General features: G+C 47.0%; 1 protein-coding gene across 1 annotated transcript in view; it reads left to right on the top strand.

Moving 5' to 3' along the window:
• Window positions 1-15500, top strand: part of LOC146041822 (uncharacterized) — a 45375-nt gene that overhangs the window by 23283 nt on the left and 6592 nt on the right. The window contains exons 4-5 of the mRNA XM_083161707.1: window positions 12558-12684; window positions 14668-14781. Coding sequence (XP_083017833.1) covers window positions 12615-12684; window positions 14668-14781 — 184 coding nt within the window. The 5' untranslated portion in view covers window positions 12558-12614. The remainder of the gene's footprint in view (window positions 1-12557; window positions 12685-14667; window positions 14782-15500) is intronic.

The following is a 15500-nucleotide window of genomic DNA, read 5'->3' on the forward strand; positions in this document are numbered from 1 at the left end:
TTTGGAGAACTCTGGCTTTGCAGTGTATGCATGCCCTCTAGTGTTCAACTCTGTTATTACACTGTGCTCTGTGAAAACGGAATTGAATGTAGTGCGAACAAATAATCTGGGTATAAATAATTGAATCTCCCTCCCCCTTCATGCTACCTGCTCATTGTCAGGGGGATTCCTCAGGCCTACAGCCCTAGCATCATAGTGTGGACGGGATCCAGGGCTGCCATCAGAAATTGTGGAGCCCAGGAATGACAAAGTAGGCAGGGCCCCCTTTTTTGAACACCTGGTATGGCTGGTGAGACCTGTATCTGCAGCACTGGTCGCACTAATCTACTTCTACATTGCTTCAAGGGAAACGTAAACTTTGTTTATGACAAATTATACTTTATAAACTCCAGTCCTGGGCCCCCTTTCTGTCTGGGCCCGGGACTGGTGTCTCAGCAGTCCCTCCCTGATGGCTGCTCTGACGGGATCTAGGATCGAGGTTAGGGTCAGGTAATAGGGGGCAATTAGGATAAGGCTGCAGGAGGGGGAGGTTAGGGGGACAGCTGCAGGGGGAGGTGGATAGGGTTAGGCTGTTGGAAGGCAAAGTTAGGGATAGGCTCGTGGGGAAGATGTTAAGGCTATGCTGTGGGAGGAGGGGGTTAGGCTGCAGGAGGGGATTGTTAGGGTTAGGCTGCAGGAGGAGGAGGTTATGGTAAGGCTGCAGGAGGGGAGGGTTACGGTTAGAGTGACCAACCATCCCGGTTTGGCCGGGACTGTCCTGATTTAGACCTCCTAAATCCCGCGTCCCGGCCAAACCCATCCCGGGATGCAGAAAGTCCCGTTTTAACTAAATTGTTGGTGTTGTTGCCTGGTGACGTGCCGGGCAGCTTACTGCTCTATCCGGCCGCACAGCATTAGACTTGGAGTGTGGGAGGGGAAGCTGTTATGCGGTGTGCACTGCCGCCTCCCCATCATTGGTTAGTTTGGCCGCCGCGTGACCGCGTCCCCTCCCACTCTCCCAGTAATGCTGTGCAGCCAGCCAGGGCGGGTGCAGTCAGGCAGCATTACTGGGAGCGTGGCGCTGGTGCCGCATTAATGACCCTCTGCTGCCTGTGCTGGTGATCCCCTGGCTTGACTGAAGGAGGAAGGTGAAGGCGGTGACCCGACGGCTGCTGGAGGCTGGAGCCTGCGAGTCGACTCTGCGACTCTCTGAGATGGTCAGTCTGCTCTCTGTCTGCGACGGTGTGCTGCTGAGTGTGATATGCGGCCGGGTGAGTCACTCTGTGAGGGGGAGGGAGGGGGGGGGGTTGTCGAGCCCGCGACCCCCTGTCCCGGGTTGGCCCTATGGAAAGTTGGTCACCCTAGTTACGGTAAGGCTGCAGGAGGGGAGGGTTAAGGTAAGGCTGCTGGAGGGGAGGGTCACGGTAAGGCTGTAGGAGGGGAGGGTTACGGTAAGGCTGCAGGAGGGGAGGGTAAGGATGCAGGAGGGGAGGGTTAGGGTAAGGCTGCAGGAGGGGAGGGTTACGGTAAGGCTGCTGGAGGGGAGGGTCACGGTAAGGCTGTAGGAGGGGAGGGTTACGGTAAGGCTGCAGGAGGGGAGGGTAAGGATGCAGGAGGGGAGGGTTAGGGTAAGGCTGCAGGAGGGGAGGGTTACGGTAAGGCTGCAGGAGGGGAGGGTTACGGTAAGGCTGCAGGAGGGAAGAGCTAGGGTAAGGCTGCAGGAGGGGGGTTACGGTAAGGTTGCAGGAGGGGAGGGTTAGGCTATGGGAGCAGGAGATTAGGGTAAGGCTGCAGGAGGGGAGGGTCACGGTAAGGCTGCAGGAGGGGAGGATTAGGGTAAGGTTGCAGGAGGGGAGGGTTACGGTAAGGCTGCAGGAGGGGAGAGTTAGGGTAAGGCTGTAAGAGGGGGGGTTACGGTAAGGCTGCAGGAGGGAGGGTTAGGCTATGGGAGCAGGAGGTTAGGGTAAGGCTGCAGGAGGGGAGAGTTAGGCTGCAGGACAGGAGGGTTAGGCTATGGGAGCAGGAGGTTAGGGTAAGGCTGTGGGAGGGGGAGGTAAGGGTTATACTGCAGGAGGGGTGGGTTAGGGTAAATAGGCAGAGGCAGAACTCTGGGAGGCAATGGAGTCATCTGCCACAGGGCTCCTGCTCCCAAGGGGGCACCTCTCCTCCGCTGCAAGTTTAAATCCATTAATTGAAAGCCATTGATATCACTTCTATGGCTGAATTTAGAAATATATAAGTGTCTCTCTCTATATATATTTTTTATATTGTATATAGGGTTGTGTGTGTCTGTGTGTGTGGGGGGGGGGGAGGGGGGAGGGGGGGGTGCATCAGTATACTTCTTGCCTCCAGGCAGCTGGGACGAACTTTCGCCACTGTAAATAGGGGTAGGGTAAAAATAGCAGGGATTAGTCAGTCTTTACCATTTCCAGTATTTTGTATTTCATTTGGACATATTCTAAGAAAGACATACAAATACTTACACAGCAAGTATGGAGCCCTATTCCCTCATGTTCTTCTCCTTCCCTTAGCTTTACTATAATCTGCCCCATACTCCCTACATCGGCACCTAACTCCTGGTTGCTGCTGTCCAGCTGCATATCTGAGAGCTACAGGCATGACCACTGTGGCAGCAATGTTTGTAAGCCATGTCCTTGTCCTGCACTTTTTTGTTTATATACTTTGTAAGACGCTGCGGAACCCATGTGGCCCCATATAAATAATGCATAATAATAAATAATAATGACCAACCTGGTTTAATACACAAGAGGCATTGTGAGCCTTATATATGCCAGCATCTGACATAAGACCCCAGTTGTGAGGCTTTCGCTGGACACAGATTGTTTGCCAGGATCAGCGTGCTCTTTAAATTTATACCATACACCGTGATGCCCATTACACATTATACCACACACCGTGATGCCCATTACACATTGTGCCACACACTGTGATGCCCATTACACATTGTGCTACATGCCATGATGCCCATTACACATTATGCCTTGCACCATGAGGCCCATTACACATTATGCCACAAACCGTGATGCCCATTACACATTATGCCATGCACCATGATGCCAATTACACATTATGCCACACATCCTAATGCCAATTACATATTATACCACATACCGAATGCCTATTACATATTATGCCACATACTGTAATTGCAGCTTACCTACATGCACATTGCTAGGGGTTTCTTTCTCAATGCCAGGGGATACATGCTCATGCCCAGCGGCTTCACACTCGATGTCAGGGGCTTCAGGCTTGATGCCAGAGGCTTCTTGCTTGTTGCCATGGGGAGTTAAATGCTCATTGCCATGGAGGATTACATGCTTGTTGCCACAGGAGAGTTAAATGCTCATTGCCATGGGGGAGTGAAATGCTCATTGCCAAGGGGGAGTGAAATTATTTTTTAGTGGCCGGTAATAGCCAGGCAGAGATCGTTGGTTTGTAATAGCCACGGACCTGTTCTGTAACAGCCTGGCTGACCAACGTTCTCTCCCTGACTGTCCATCTCCAGACTGATTCCCGGACATTGCATAGTCAGGGACCGCCACCCTACTTCTTTTCCTACTGCACAAGTTTCACGCCGAATAGGGAAGATTTGTGGTAGAAGCCATGGAGGTAAATTTCCTGTATCTATCTGGATGACTTGCAATTTATACTTCTCTTTTGCTGCCTCCCTCCAATGGTCATTCTCCCTCCAATGGTCATTCTCCCTCCACTCCATGAATTTATTTGAGACAAGTTGTTATAACAGGCAACTTATGAAATACATGATGTACAACAAGATAATGTGTTTAAACCACTACACCTCCTCCATTAGAAGTCAGATCTAGATGTTCCCCTGCCCTCAAGACACCATCCCCATAGAGGCTTATGGTCTACAGTATGAGAGAAAGTCTCTAGTTCATATAAATTAAGGATATACCTACAGTATAAGGTATATTAAGCTGCAACATGGTGCCCACAAGCACACAAAATATATCAGCCTTCCTCCCATAAGTGTTGCAGAGGCTGCGGGGCGGATATGGTATATAGAATCAACCAAGTTTAGGATGACAATACCATGGTTGTCCACTAGAAGTCGACGGAGTCTAGTTAGACGCCTATACTTGGTCCTCGACGCTTAAGGTGCTATCCAGCCCATAGCACCGTAAGAAGGCAGTACAAAAAGTATGTGCAGCACATACTTCTTGTACTGTGCGATGAGATGCCCGCAGGAGCGAGCATCACATTGCACGGTGCAAACACACCATGTAAGGGCACCTTCAGATAGACAGTGACGGGAGATCAACGGAAGGTAAGCATTGATGGGAGCCACGTAAACAGTAGCAAGGTCGACATGTTTTTCATCTTTTTTTGGTGCTGAATGTGAAAGTGGTGTCTATGGACACTGCATTCGGCATGGTGCCGTGCTACACTCGGCAAACTATTATATTCCTACTCTATGTCCGCTTGTATAGTAGAGTAGGAATCAAATGGACCGGCACAAAAAATAGATGAAAAACCTGTTGACCTTGCTACTGTCTACCAGGTTCCCATTGATGCTTACCCTCCATCGATTTCCCGTCACTCTCTATCTCTATCGAAAGTGACAGTATAGGTGTCTAAGTAGACGCCGTTGACCTCTAGTGGTCGACCATGGTATTGTTGACTTACTGAATACTGTGGTGGATCCATCCTACATTTATGGTGGCTATGAATTTGCAGCCCTTCTATGTAAGCTGGTCTGCACTATATATATTCATTCACACAACAAACAAGAAAAAAGAAACTCGGGTGGGGTGCACGCTAGACCCCTTGAACTAATGTGCCTTATTGCAGTTTAAACATTTTATTAAGTTAATTGTTTATATGTATTCCCACACAATAAATTTTACACTGGTATGCACAGTACACCCTGACAACTAATTGATTCATTTCCCAATTTGTAAAAAGAGAGCCACATATAATAGAGTGGGTACAAGAAGCAGATATTTTGCAGCAATTAATACTTTAGATCATTTGAAGAATTACACAAGATTCTCTGTCCCTCAAAGGCGGGGTCTTCACGGATGCACCAGGACCACCCACCCTGCAATGCTTTGGTAACAGGGGGGTGCCGTGGTTACCCATTTGAAGCACCACCTTCTCTATCTTCTTTCTAGGACAGTATATGGTCGTGGGACTCTCTCACTCCTCGTCCTATTCAACAAGACGAGTGAGCAGCAGAAGCCTTGTATACCATAAAAATCCTAACTATAGAAATTTAACTCCTGGAATTTTTGCAATCTTTAACAGAGAACACGCCATTCTCCTATCGAAGGAGGGTCCAGACAGACATTCGAGGACCACCAACCTTGCAATACCATATGGTAACAAGAAGGTGCCCTGGTTGTCCGCCAAATAGGATCACCTTTCTTTACTATCCCTTAGGGATCATATATGGGCACGAGACTCTCACTCCCCGTCCGATACTTTATAGCAAGAGGAGTGAGCAGCAGAAGTTGTTTTAAACTGCAATAAGGCACATTAGTTCAAGGGGTCTAGCGTGCACCCCACCCGAGTTTCTTTTTTCTTGTTGGTTGTGTAAATTAACTATGTATAACTCGGGGGTGTGTAGTGTGATCAACACGGAGAGAACCTCCAAAGGTTAGTCTTGACCCCATACTGAACACTGATGCTATATAGATTGTCAAAAAATCCCCACTAGTGCGAATCCCCCGACCCTCGTTTTTCTCTCTATATATTCATCATGTACTTGGTCTAGTTCTTGTATTTTGTTCACTTGTTACACTGACTGCCAAGGTGTTAAGTACTTTGGCACCTTACATATAAAGGATGATGGTAATCCAATAAGTATATGGAATAAGGCTTGCAGTATTTATACTACTAAAAATAAACATCAACTAATAGAACAGGGACAAAAGAATTGGAAGCAGATGTGAACTCCTTTCTTTAGCATATTCAGCTGCATATTAAGCTAAGTGATCCCTAATGTATAGCCTGCAATTTGGAGCATAATTTTGAACAGGCGATCCGCAAATCCAAGTGTGACTGTGAATTCTTTAAATGCAGAGCTTTACTGCCCCCTGCTGGTTGTAGTGTAGTAGTGTCAGAGATGACAGATGTTGCTTCCACTTCTGCAAATAGAAAGTTTGTAACAACTTCTAAGGCAGGGGTGTCAAACTCAAATTCATCGGGGGCCGCATGAGCAGTTTGGTCACCCTCAAAGGGCCGGTTGTATCTGTAGGACTATGTGTCCACTCTTTATTATCATAAATTATTGTCACTGCATTCAATTATTACTGTTTTCTGTAATAATGTAAGTAATAACTAGCTCTGAAAGCAGAAACATAGTCAGAATAATGAGGTATTTGATTGTAGTTTATGGTCCCTATACCACTGTAAAGTGACATGGAAGTGGTCAGTATATCGAAAGTTTACCGCTCCACCTGCCATGGTATGTAACCATTGCAGTGCTGTGAAGGGCAGGTGCAGACCAACGCAGAGCCCCCTCACATTTCAGTAGCAGATGATGCAAGTCAGAAAAGGAGGGTCAAACAAGACACTTTATTGGAGACTGCTCAGACCAAATACCATGTTCTTCTGTCTGAGCAGTCTCCAATAAAGTTTTCTTGCGGATGATATCAGCAGTGTGCAACCTTCCTACTGGAATTATATTCTCAAATTAATTATAATCAGTGGTGTAGCTAGGTGCCACGGTGCCCGGAGCAAGGGCATGTTTCGCGCCCCTCCCCCCGCCTTTGGAGTAGGCGGGGCCCTGCACGGCGAAAAAGGGGCACAGCCTAACATTATACCACACACCGTAATGCCCATTGCACATTTTAGCAATGACGTTGTACCAATTACACATAAGGCCACACCTGATGCCCATTACATACTATATAACACACCATAATGCCCATTACATACTATATAACACACGGTGATGCCCATTACATACTATATAACACACGTTAATGCCCATTACATAGCTGCCGGCAGGCTGCTTGAGCCAGCAGGTGGTGTAAGCTGACCAGCAGAGGGCTATATCAGCTGCATTATTACAAATCCTGATGTAAGTTATGAGGGCATGGTGGGACCTGTAGTCCTCCTGTACTGCCTGTCAGACCTGTCCACCTTCATACAGCTCTCAGGTGATACATACAGCCAGCAGGCTGGCTGCATTCAGGACAGGAGAGTTTACTATTTTACAAGTACAGGTGTAGGAGGCCAGCGGGGAAGAATGCAAGGGAAAAACTAGGGAAAAGACCACCCTGTCCAGCAGCCCCCTTATACTCACTATTCCTAGCCAGGCCTGAAAGTTCCTCCTCTGTCCATCAGCTCCTCCCGAGTGAAACCAGCGAGTGTCAGGCAGGCAGCTTGCCTTGCACTTGGAGCATGTTGTCTGACTCGAGTTGGCCAGCGCCCTCTGCTGGCTGGCTGGATATTTGCACTTCTGCTGCATAAGGTAATGGCCCGGCCAGCCCTGCTCATGTACGTATCTGCTAATGCCGGAGCTGTGCAGTGCTAGCCGGGCGAACCTTTACATTTTATGTTTCACGATGCCAGCTCTAATAGGAGTCAGGGGGACAGTGCAGGGAGCGGGGACAGGTGAAATCGAGTTGCGGGCGGGTGGGCAGGTGCCGGCCAGCATGCACTCAGGCGCCGGGCAGCGCATAGTCAAGCAGACACAGGGGATCATTTGCGGTGCGCGCTGGCGCCACCACGACCACCCTGCTCCACTCCAGCGCCCGGAGCTTGAGCTCCAGTCGCACCACCCTCCCTACGCCCCTGATTATAATCAGACTTTTAAGCAGAATAATAAGCAGACCCCCCCCCCCCCCACATACATCATATCTACTTACAGTACAGGAGAAAAGGGTTCAGGCAGCCGTTGGATCTGTCACATCACAGGATGGCATGCGCTCAATATAAAAACAAGTGGAGGTTTCCTGGGTAGAACGGCCAGTGCCGCTAGAGGGCAGACGTTCTCTGGCTTGTAGGCGCTGAAGAGGCGGCTTTCTTGTGTCAAAAAAAGAAGCGAGAATAAAAGGTGAAGGCTGGCGGCGGCGGCTGCGCGGGCCACATGACGAGGTCTGGCGGGCCGGATTTGGCCCGCGGGCCTTGTGTTTGACACCCGTGTTCTAAGGTATTAAGGGTCATTGGGGGAGTTGTATCAAACCTTGTGCAGAGATGAAGTGGTGAGATTGTTGCCCATAGTAACTAATCTCTCTGAGGAAGAGAGTGATAAAAGGCAAAACATGCAGATCATAAAGGGCCAGATGTATCAAGGTTCAAAAAGTGATAAATTGGAGAGTGATAAGCAACCAGCCAATCAGCTGTCATTTTTCAGATCAAGCGCATAAACAAAATAGCACCCAAATCTAACTCTCTCTGCGCATGTTACATATGTCCCACCTGCAGTGCACATGGTTTACAGTCTCTGGGCAACTTCTTAAGCAAAGAGCCTGCAAACCGGCAACACGGAGACTGACACTGACACCAACAATGTGAGAGAGGGAGCAACAGCCACCACCAACCAATAGTGATTAGTGGATGACAAGAGGAGGAGGAGCCAGCAGCCAGATCTGGACCCACTGATGTCTGAAAGGGGTGATTTCATATGCCCAGGATACAAAGACAGGATTGGGCATCTCTGGTGTGGACATCTCTAGCTCTGGCCTGAGATAAACTCAAGGCACACTAGTGTCCCATGGCACAGTGGTTAAAAAAAAAACTCTGTTGTAGAGTATGATAGAAAAAAATCCATCACATTGTATGATTGCGTTTGAAAAAGTTGTCTTTGAACAACAAAACGCACCAGGCTACACTCTCTTATGGACATTGGACTTTGTTTACTACCTGCTCCCACTTGAACCAGCTCCTTCTGCTGATCCCCATTGCTGTTCCCCCCTTGTTTTCCACAATAACTGGAACAATCATCCGGTACACCACCACCTGCTTATTTTTGGGGCCTTATCTCCTGTAAAACAAGAACCAACTGGCATCGAACACAGCTCAACTCCAGGTACAAGGCACCAAGACAGGTCTATGGATATCCACCAAACCAGTTTACAAATGGATATCACCTTTGGAGACCACTAAAATTCAGCAGTGAGCGCCATAGGTGGGACTTGCAAATAAGTATAATTTCCAATTGTCTATCAAATTCTGCTATATTTTTATATATTCATATATTTATTTTTATTAATTTTTGATCACGATTACTCATTTTTAATTGTGTATATGATATGATAATATGCTATTGTCTAACTATATGCTAGAAAAAATATTTTTATGTGATACCCAATTGATCAATTTATTACAAATAAGATTCTTAACCTAAATCACAGTTTATTTAGCTCTCCACCAACCGCTTTCTTCTCTGTATTCTATATAGGGAGTTGTCCTTCCCAGCGTGTGAGCAGCTCAACACCCCATCTCACTAGTGCCTGTAACATTTACCTTAGGATCATAGGCGCCGAAACCGTGGGTGCTCCGGGGTCCGAGCACCCACGGAAGATGAGGAGCACCCATGGGCCATGGCCGGAGCTCACCATCAGGGATCCTGGCAGCGCTGCAGCGGGGTCCCAGCAGCGCATATGCCGTCAGCAGTGGGGGTCCCTGCGGCGGATGGGATTAATACCGGTGCTAGTTCCCATCTTCCGCAGGGACCCCCCGCTGACGGCATATGCGCTGCTGGGACCCCACTGCGGCGCTGCCAGGACCTAGCTGCAGCGCTGCCAGGACCCCCTGCCTACCTCCATCCAGGACTGAGGGGGGGCACCCTTGAGCACCCACGGGCAAAAACGTAAGCCGGCACCCCTGCTTAGGGTAATATCTTTTTTTTATACCCGTGGGGTGTGCCCAGCTATTCTGAGGCACTATGTCTCCCTTAAACCCCCTGACCTAAATACAACCTGCACTGGCACTAATAGGATCCATGCTGGGAATCAGGATACAAATCCTTAATGGTGGCACTGCGAGTCCTTATCAATAATGTATTTTTATGTGGATTTGGTCTTTTAAATGTATGTTGTACAGTTTTATAGATTATATGGTAGATTCAATGTTATAATAAAACCCACCCCCACAGACCATATTTTAACTTTTCTTTTTTTTTTTTTTCTTTTTTTTTATTGCACTAGTTCAGTGGTCTCCAACCTTTTTCGGGGTGGGAGCTACTCGCGACAAAATAAACCGCCCGAAGAGCTACTAAATTTAAAAAAAATTTAAAACCTGCATAATATCCCAAAAAATGCCCTTTACACATTATGCCACACACCGTAATGCCCCTGACACCTTATGCCACACACTGCAATGTCCAATATGTCACAAACATACCTCCCAACACGAGGCAGAGGAGACATCTGCGCGTGCCGAAGGCACGCGCCCAAAATTAGAGGGTTCACCTACTACCGTGGAACTCCTGCGAGGCTACATCCCCCATTTTTTGAGGGCATGGTCAGCTCTCTAAGAGCTGTAGCCACATGTGGTGCGGCCATAGAAAATGGAGATGTGATACACATATGACCCCAATAGTGCAGTCTTTGATGCCCATTATACCTATGCCGCATACTGTGATGCCCATTATACATATGCCCCGCACTGTGATGCTCCATTATACATATGCCACACACATGATGCCCATTATACATATGCCCATTATACAGTACATATGCCCCACAACGTGACGCTCCATTATGCAAACATCCCACAGCGTGACGCTGAATTTAACATATGCCACACACATGATGTCCATTATACATATGCCCCACATCGTGATGCCCATTATACATATGCCGCACACCGTGATGCCCATTATACATATGCCCCACATCGTGATGCTCCATTATACATATGCCCCACTGTGATGCTCCATAATACATATGCCCCACTGTAATGCTCCACTGTGATGCTCCATTATACATATTCCCCACTGTGATGCTCCATTATACATATTTCCCACTGTGATGCTCCGTTATACATATGCCCCACTGTGATGCTCCATAATACATATGCCCCACTGTGATGCTCCATTATACATGTGCCCCACTGTGATGCTCCATAATACATATGCCCCACTGTGATGCTCCATTATACATGTGCCCCACTGTGATGCTCCATAATACATATGCCCCACTGTGATGCTCCATAATACATATGCCCCACTGTGATGCTCCATAATACATATGCCCCACTGTGATGCTCCATAATACATATGCCCCACTGTGATGCTCCATAATACATATGCCCCACTGTGATGCTCCATTATACATGTGCCCCACTGTGATGCTCCATAATACATATGCCCCACTGTGATGCTCCATAATACATATGCCCCACTGTGATGCTCCATTATACATGTGCCCCACTGTGATGCTCCATAATACATATGCCCCACTGTGATGCTCCATAATACATATGCCCCACTGTGATGCTCCATTATACATATGCCCCACTGTGATGCTCCATAATACATATGCCCCACTGTGATGCTCCATAATACATATGCCCCACTGTGATGCTCCATAATACATATGCCCCACTGTGATGCTCCATTATACATGTGCCCCACTGTGATGCTCCATTATACATATGCCCCACTGTGATGCTCCATTATACATGTGCCCCACTGTGATGCTCCATTATACATATGCCCCACTGTGATGCTCCATTATACATATTCCCCACTGTGATGCTCCATTATACATGTGCCCCACTGTGATGCTCCATTATACATGTGCCCCACTGTGATGCTCCAGTATACATATGCCCCACTGTGATGCTCCATTATACATGTGCCCCACTGTGATGCTCCATTATACATATGCCCCACACACTGTGCGCACACAGTTTTCATTTTTTTTTTACCTCATGTAAGTCTGAGCAGAGGCTGTGGCGCAGGACCGGAGCAGACATCAATCACGCTGAGCAGAGGCTGTGGCCGTGGCGTCGATGAGAACGTGCGCTGGGGACGTCAGGAGGACGCGGCATGAAGTCACATTCAGAGACCTCTTGCCGCCAAGTGAGGATGAAGAAAGTGCGCTGGGGACGTCAGGAGGACGCAGCATTAAAACACTTTCTGACCTCCTGCCGTCAAGCAAGGTACCGCTACGCGGCAGGAGGTCACTTAAACAGCCCCGAGCTACTGGAAAGGTCCCGGCGAGCTACCCGTCGCTCGCGAGCGACGGGTTGGCGAACCCTGCACTAGTTGATGCCCCACACCCACTTTTTGGAAGGGGGGTGCTGCCTATTTAATGAGTCCCAAGCCCACAATTACAGACGGCAGCCCTGGCTCCCATGCAGTGGGGCCCACCGAGTATTTCCCTTGTACACATGTGGGCCAGTCCAGCCCTGGGGAGATGTATTAAAAGTGGTGAGAAGTAAAGTACTAACCAATCAGCTTCTGCCATTTTACAGGCTGTGTTTGAAAAACGACAGAAGCTGATTGGTTGGTAGACTATCTCTCTCCACTTTATCTCTCCTTAAAGTTTGATACATCTCTCCAGGTGACACATGACAATAACAATTATTTTACAAAACGTATAGAACTAATCACTTTTTTTTTTTTTTACTTTTAGTTTGTAATGAAACCAATCATATTGGTTGTGGCACAATTATTGCTGGGCATCTAATAAATGAAGACTATTGTGCCAATCAAGGCTGTTGCTTTTGTGGAACCAAAATGCTTAAAGAAGATAGAAAAAGGTACGCCTATATCTTTATTACCTGTTGTAAGATTATTGTGCATGTCTGCTTGTTGCACATGCATTTTTATAACCATAGGCGTGCGCAGCACATTTTATTAGGAGGTGCACCATGAAAGGGGTGTGTCTAGCACCACCTATTGGGTGTGTCTAACATCACCAATCAGGTGTTTCTACCATCAACTATTGGCACTAGCTACTATACAAAACATCTCTCCACAACACCATAATCTCCTGCCTATTTCAGTTCTAATTACTCTGTGTAACAGTACATGCAAATAAAGTCACAAACATATATGGATGACGCAGTTATGTAGTGATATGGCACTGTCTAGTACAATTAATAATGCAAAACATAATTGACCGATGGGCGCTTCTTTTAATTGAATACAGTTATTAAAAACTAAAGTATTTGGTAAAAGGGTATTGCTGGTATTGCTAGCGGCAGGGAGTTGTTTATAAGGGTGGACACAGCATTAGGGGGTGCCTGTGCACCCCTAACACTCAATGTGCGCAAACCTATGATTATAACTCAGGAACACTGTATTGCACTTGTTCATATTAAACCTCAAGAAATACTACTGGTAATGTTATCCTTCCCACTATGTTAATATGTCAGCTGTGGCAAAATATATGACCTCAAATCTCTTATTTTGTGTGTGTTGCATCTGTATGCCAGTGTCAGCATCTGTCTGTGTGTCAGAGTCTGTGTGTTAGCATCTGGCAGTGTGACAGTGTCAGAATGTCAGCATCTGTCTCTGTGTCAGCGTGTGTGTGCAAACATGTCTGTGTCAGCATCCGCATGACTGTGTGACAGCATCCGGGTGTCAGCAGATGTCTGTGTGTCGGTGTCTGTGTGTCAGCATGTGTGTGTCAGTGTCAGCATCTATCAGCATGTCTATATCAGCATCTGTGTGCCAGCATTTGTGTGTCAGCTTCCATGTGTCAGTGTGTATCTGTATGTCAGCAGTCGCATGTCAGAGTTCCTGTGTCTGTGTGTCAACGTCTGTCAGTGTGCCAGTGTACGTCTGTCAGTGTGCCAGTGTCCGCCTGTCTGTGTGTCAGCCTCCTTGTGTCAGCATCTGTCCTGGTGGTGTTCCAAGCCTCAGCATTGGTCAATGCCTGTGTGTCACCATGTCAGCATCTGTCAGTGTGTTAGCGGGCGTCTGTCAGTGTGTCATTGTTGGTCTGTTCATTTGTCAGTATATGTGTGCCAACGTCCATGTGTCAGCGTCTGTTTGCATATCGGTCTCTGTGTGTCAATGTCTGTGATTCAGTGTGAGCATTCAGAACGCTTCAGCAAGATCACTCAGCACACAGCGCTGTGACAGCGCTGTGACAGCGCTGTGTGCTGAGCAATCTGTCAGGGTCAGTTTTCTTCACTGAGAACACTGGCCTTGATCGAATAATATCCAGCATGCTGGACATTAATCGCCAGGCGATATCGACACTTGTACTGAGGTCTGCGTGTGCTCGTCTTGCTGCAGCTGCATGAAGCTCTGGGGCTCTGCTGCCAGATGGAACGCAGTGTCAGTGGCCAGCCTCCGACTGGGGCCGCGTGTCGCATGCGCGCATCCTGCAGCAAAGCTAATCTGCAGGAGCTCTAAGTAGCTCAGCAGGCTTTGTTTTAGATGTCAGGTGGGGGGGGGGGGGTCAGAGACTGCACAGCGGTCAGGTAGCAGCACTGGCGGTAATGTACCAGTGCTGGTAGACTTATAAGCGTGTGGAATCCGCCATGTTTTTCTTACACTGAGTGGATCTGGGGAAGCCGGAAGTAAGAGGGGCGGAGCTTATTGTGCCAAAGTAAATTTTTCACTTTGACTTCTAAACAAACAATACAATATGCAATTGTAAATTAACAATTCGTCGGAAGTGGAGAACTTAATCTTTAAAATGGTACCTTGTTTATCAATTTATCAACCTTCTAGAAATAATATATAGGATAGTGTATACTGTATATATACCTTCTCTTTTGTGATTCCAGATTGCTATCTACTTGGAAATATCACATGCCCAGCAGCAGCAGGGAATGAATCAGAGTGCCTGGCAAGTGACTGCTGCTACAGACAGCCAACATGCTTCAGAGGACATTTAGACAGTCAGTATAAACTCAGGGACTGATTCAGACCTGATTGCTAGGCTTCATATATTCGCTACATTGCGAGCAGGTACAGTGGCGCACACGGGGGGGTTCTGAGTACACAGAACACCCCCCGCCCCCTGACAGACAAAAAAATGTTTTGAAGGATTTTAAACCCATTGCCATGGCCCGCTATTAAGCCCCGCCTCCTGGAATTAGTCCCACCCCCTTTTCATACACCTGTGAATAGCAGGTTGTTAAGAAAACAGATAACCTGCCAAAAGAACACACAGCTGCTGCTGTGATTCCTGCATGGCTCTGTCCTGTACTCACTCCAAGTACTTGATGCTGCTGCTGCCTAGAACCTAGAAGCACTTTATTTAGTTAATATATGCATGTAAATACAGTGTATATTTTATGTGTGTGTGTGTGTGTATATATATCTATATATATCTATAGATATATATATCTATAGATATATATATATCTATATATATAGATATATATCTATATATAGATAGATATATATATCTATCTTTATATAGATAAATATATATGTATAGAGAGAGAGATAGATAGATAGATAGATAGATAGAAAGAAAGATATAGTGCTAGTTAAATGGGCACTCCCCAATGTCAAGATTTTTAATGCATATTCATAATCATACCATCAACGTGACATATATATATATATTAATTCTGGGCAGGGTAACGCACTATTATAACATCAACGCTGC

Source organism: Crinia signifera, chromosome 19, assembly GCF_055691185.1.
Source record: "Crinia signifera chromosome 19, ASM5569118v1, whole genome shotgun sequence".
Lineage (NCBI taxonomy): Eukaryota > Metazoa > Chordata > Amphibia > Anura > Myobatrachidae > Crinia > Crinia signifera.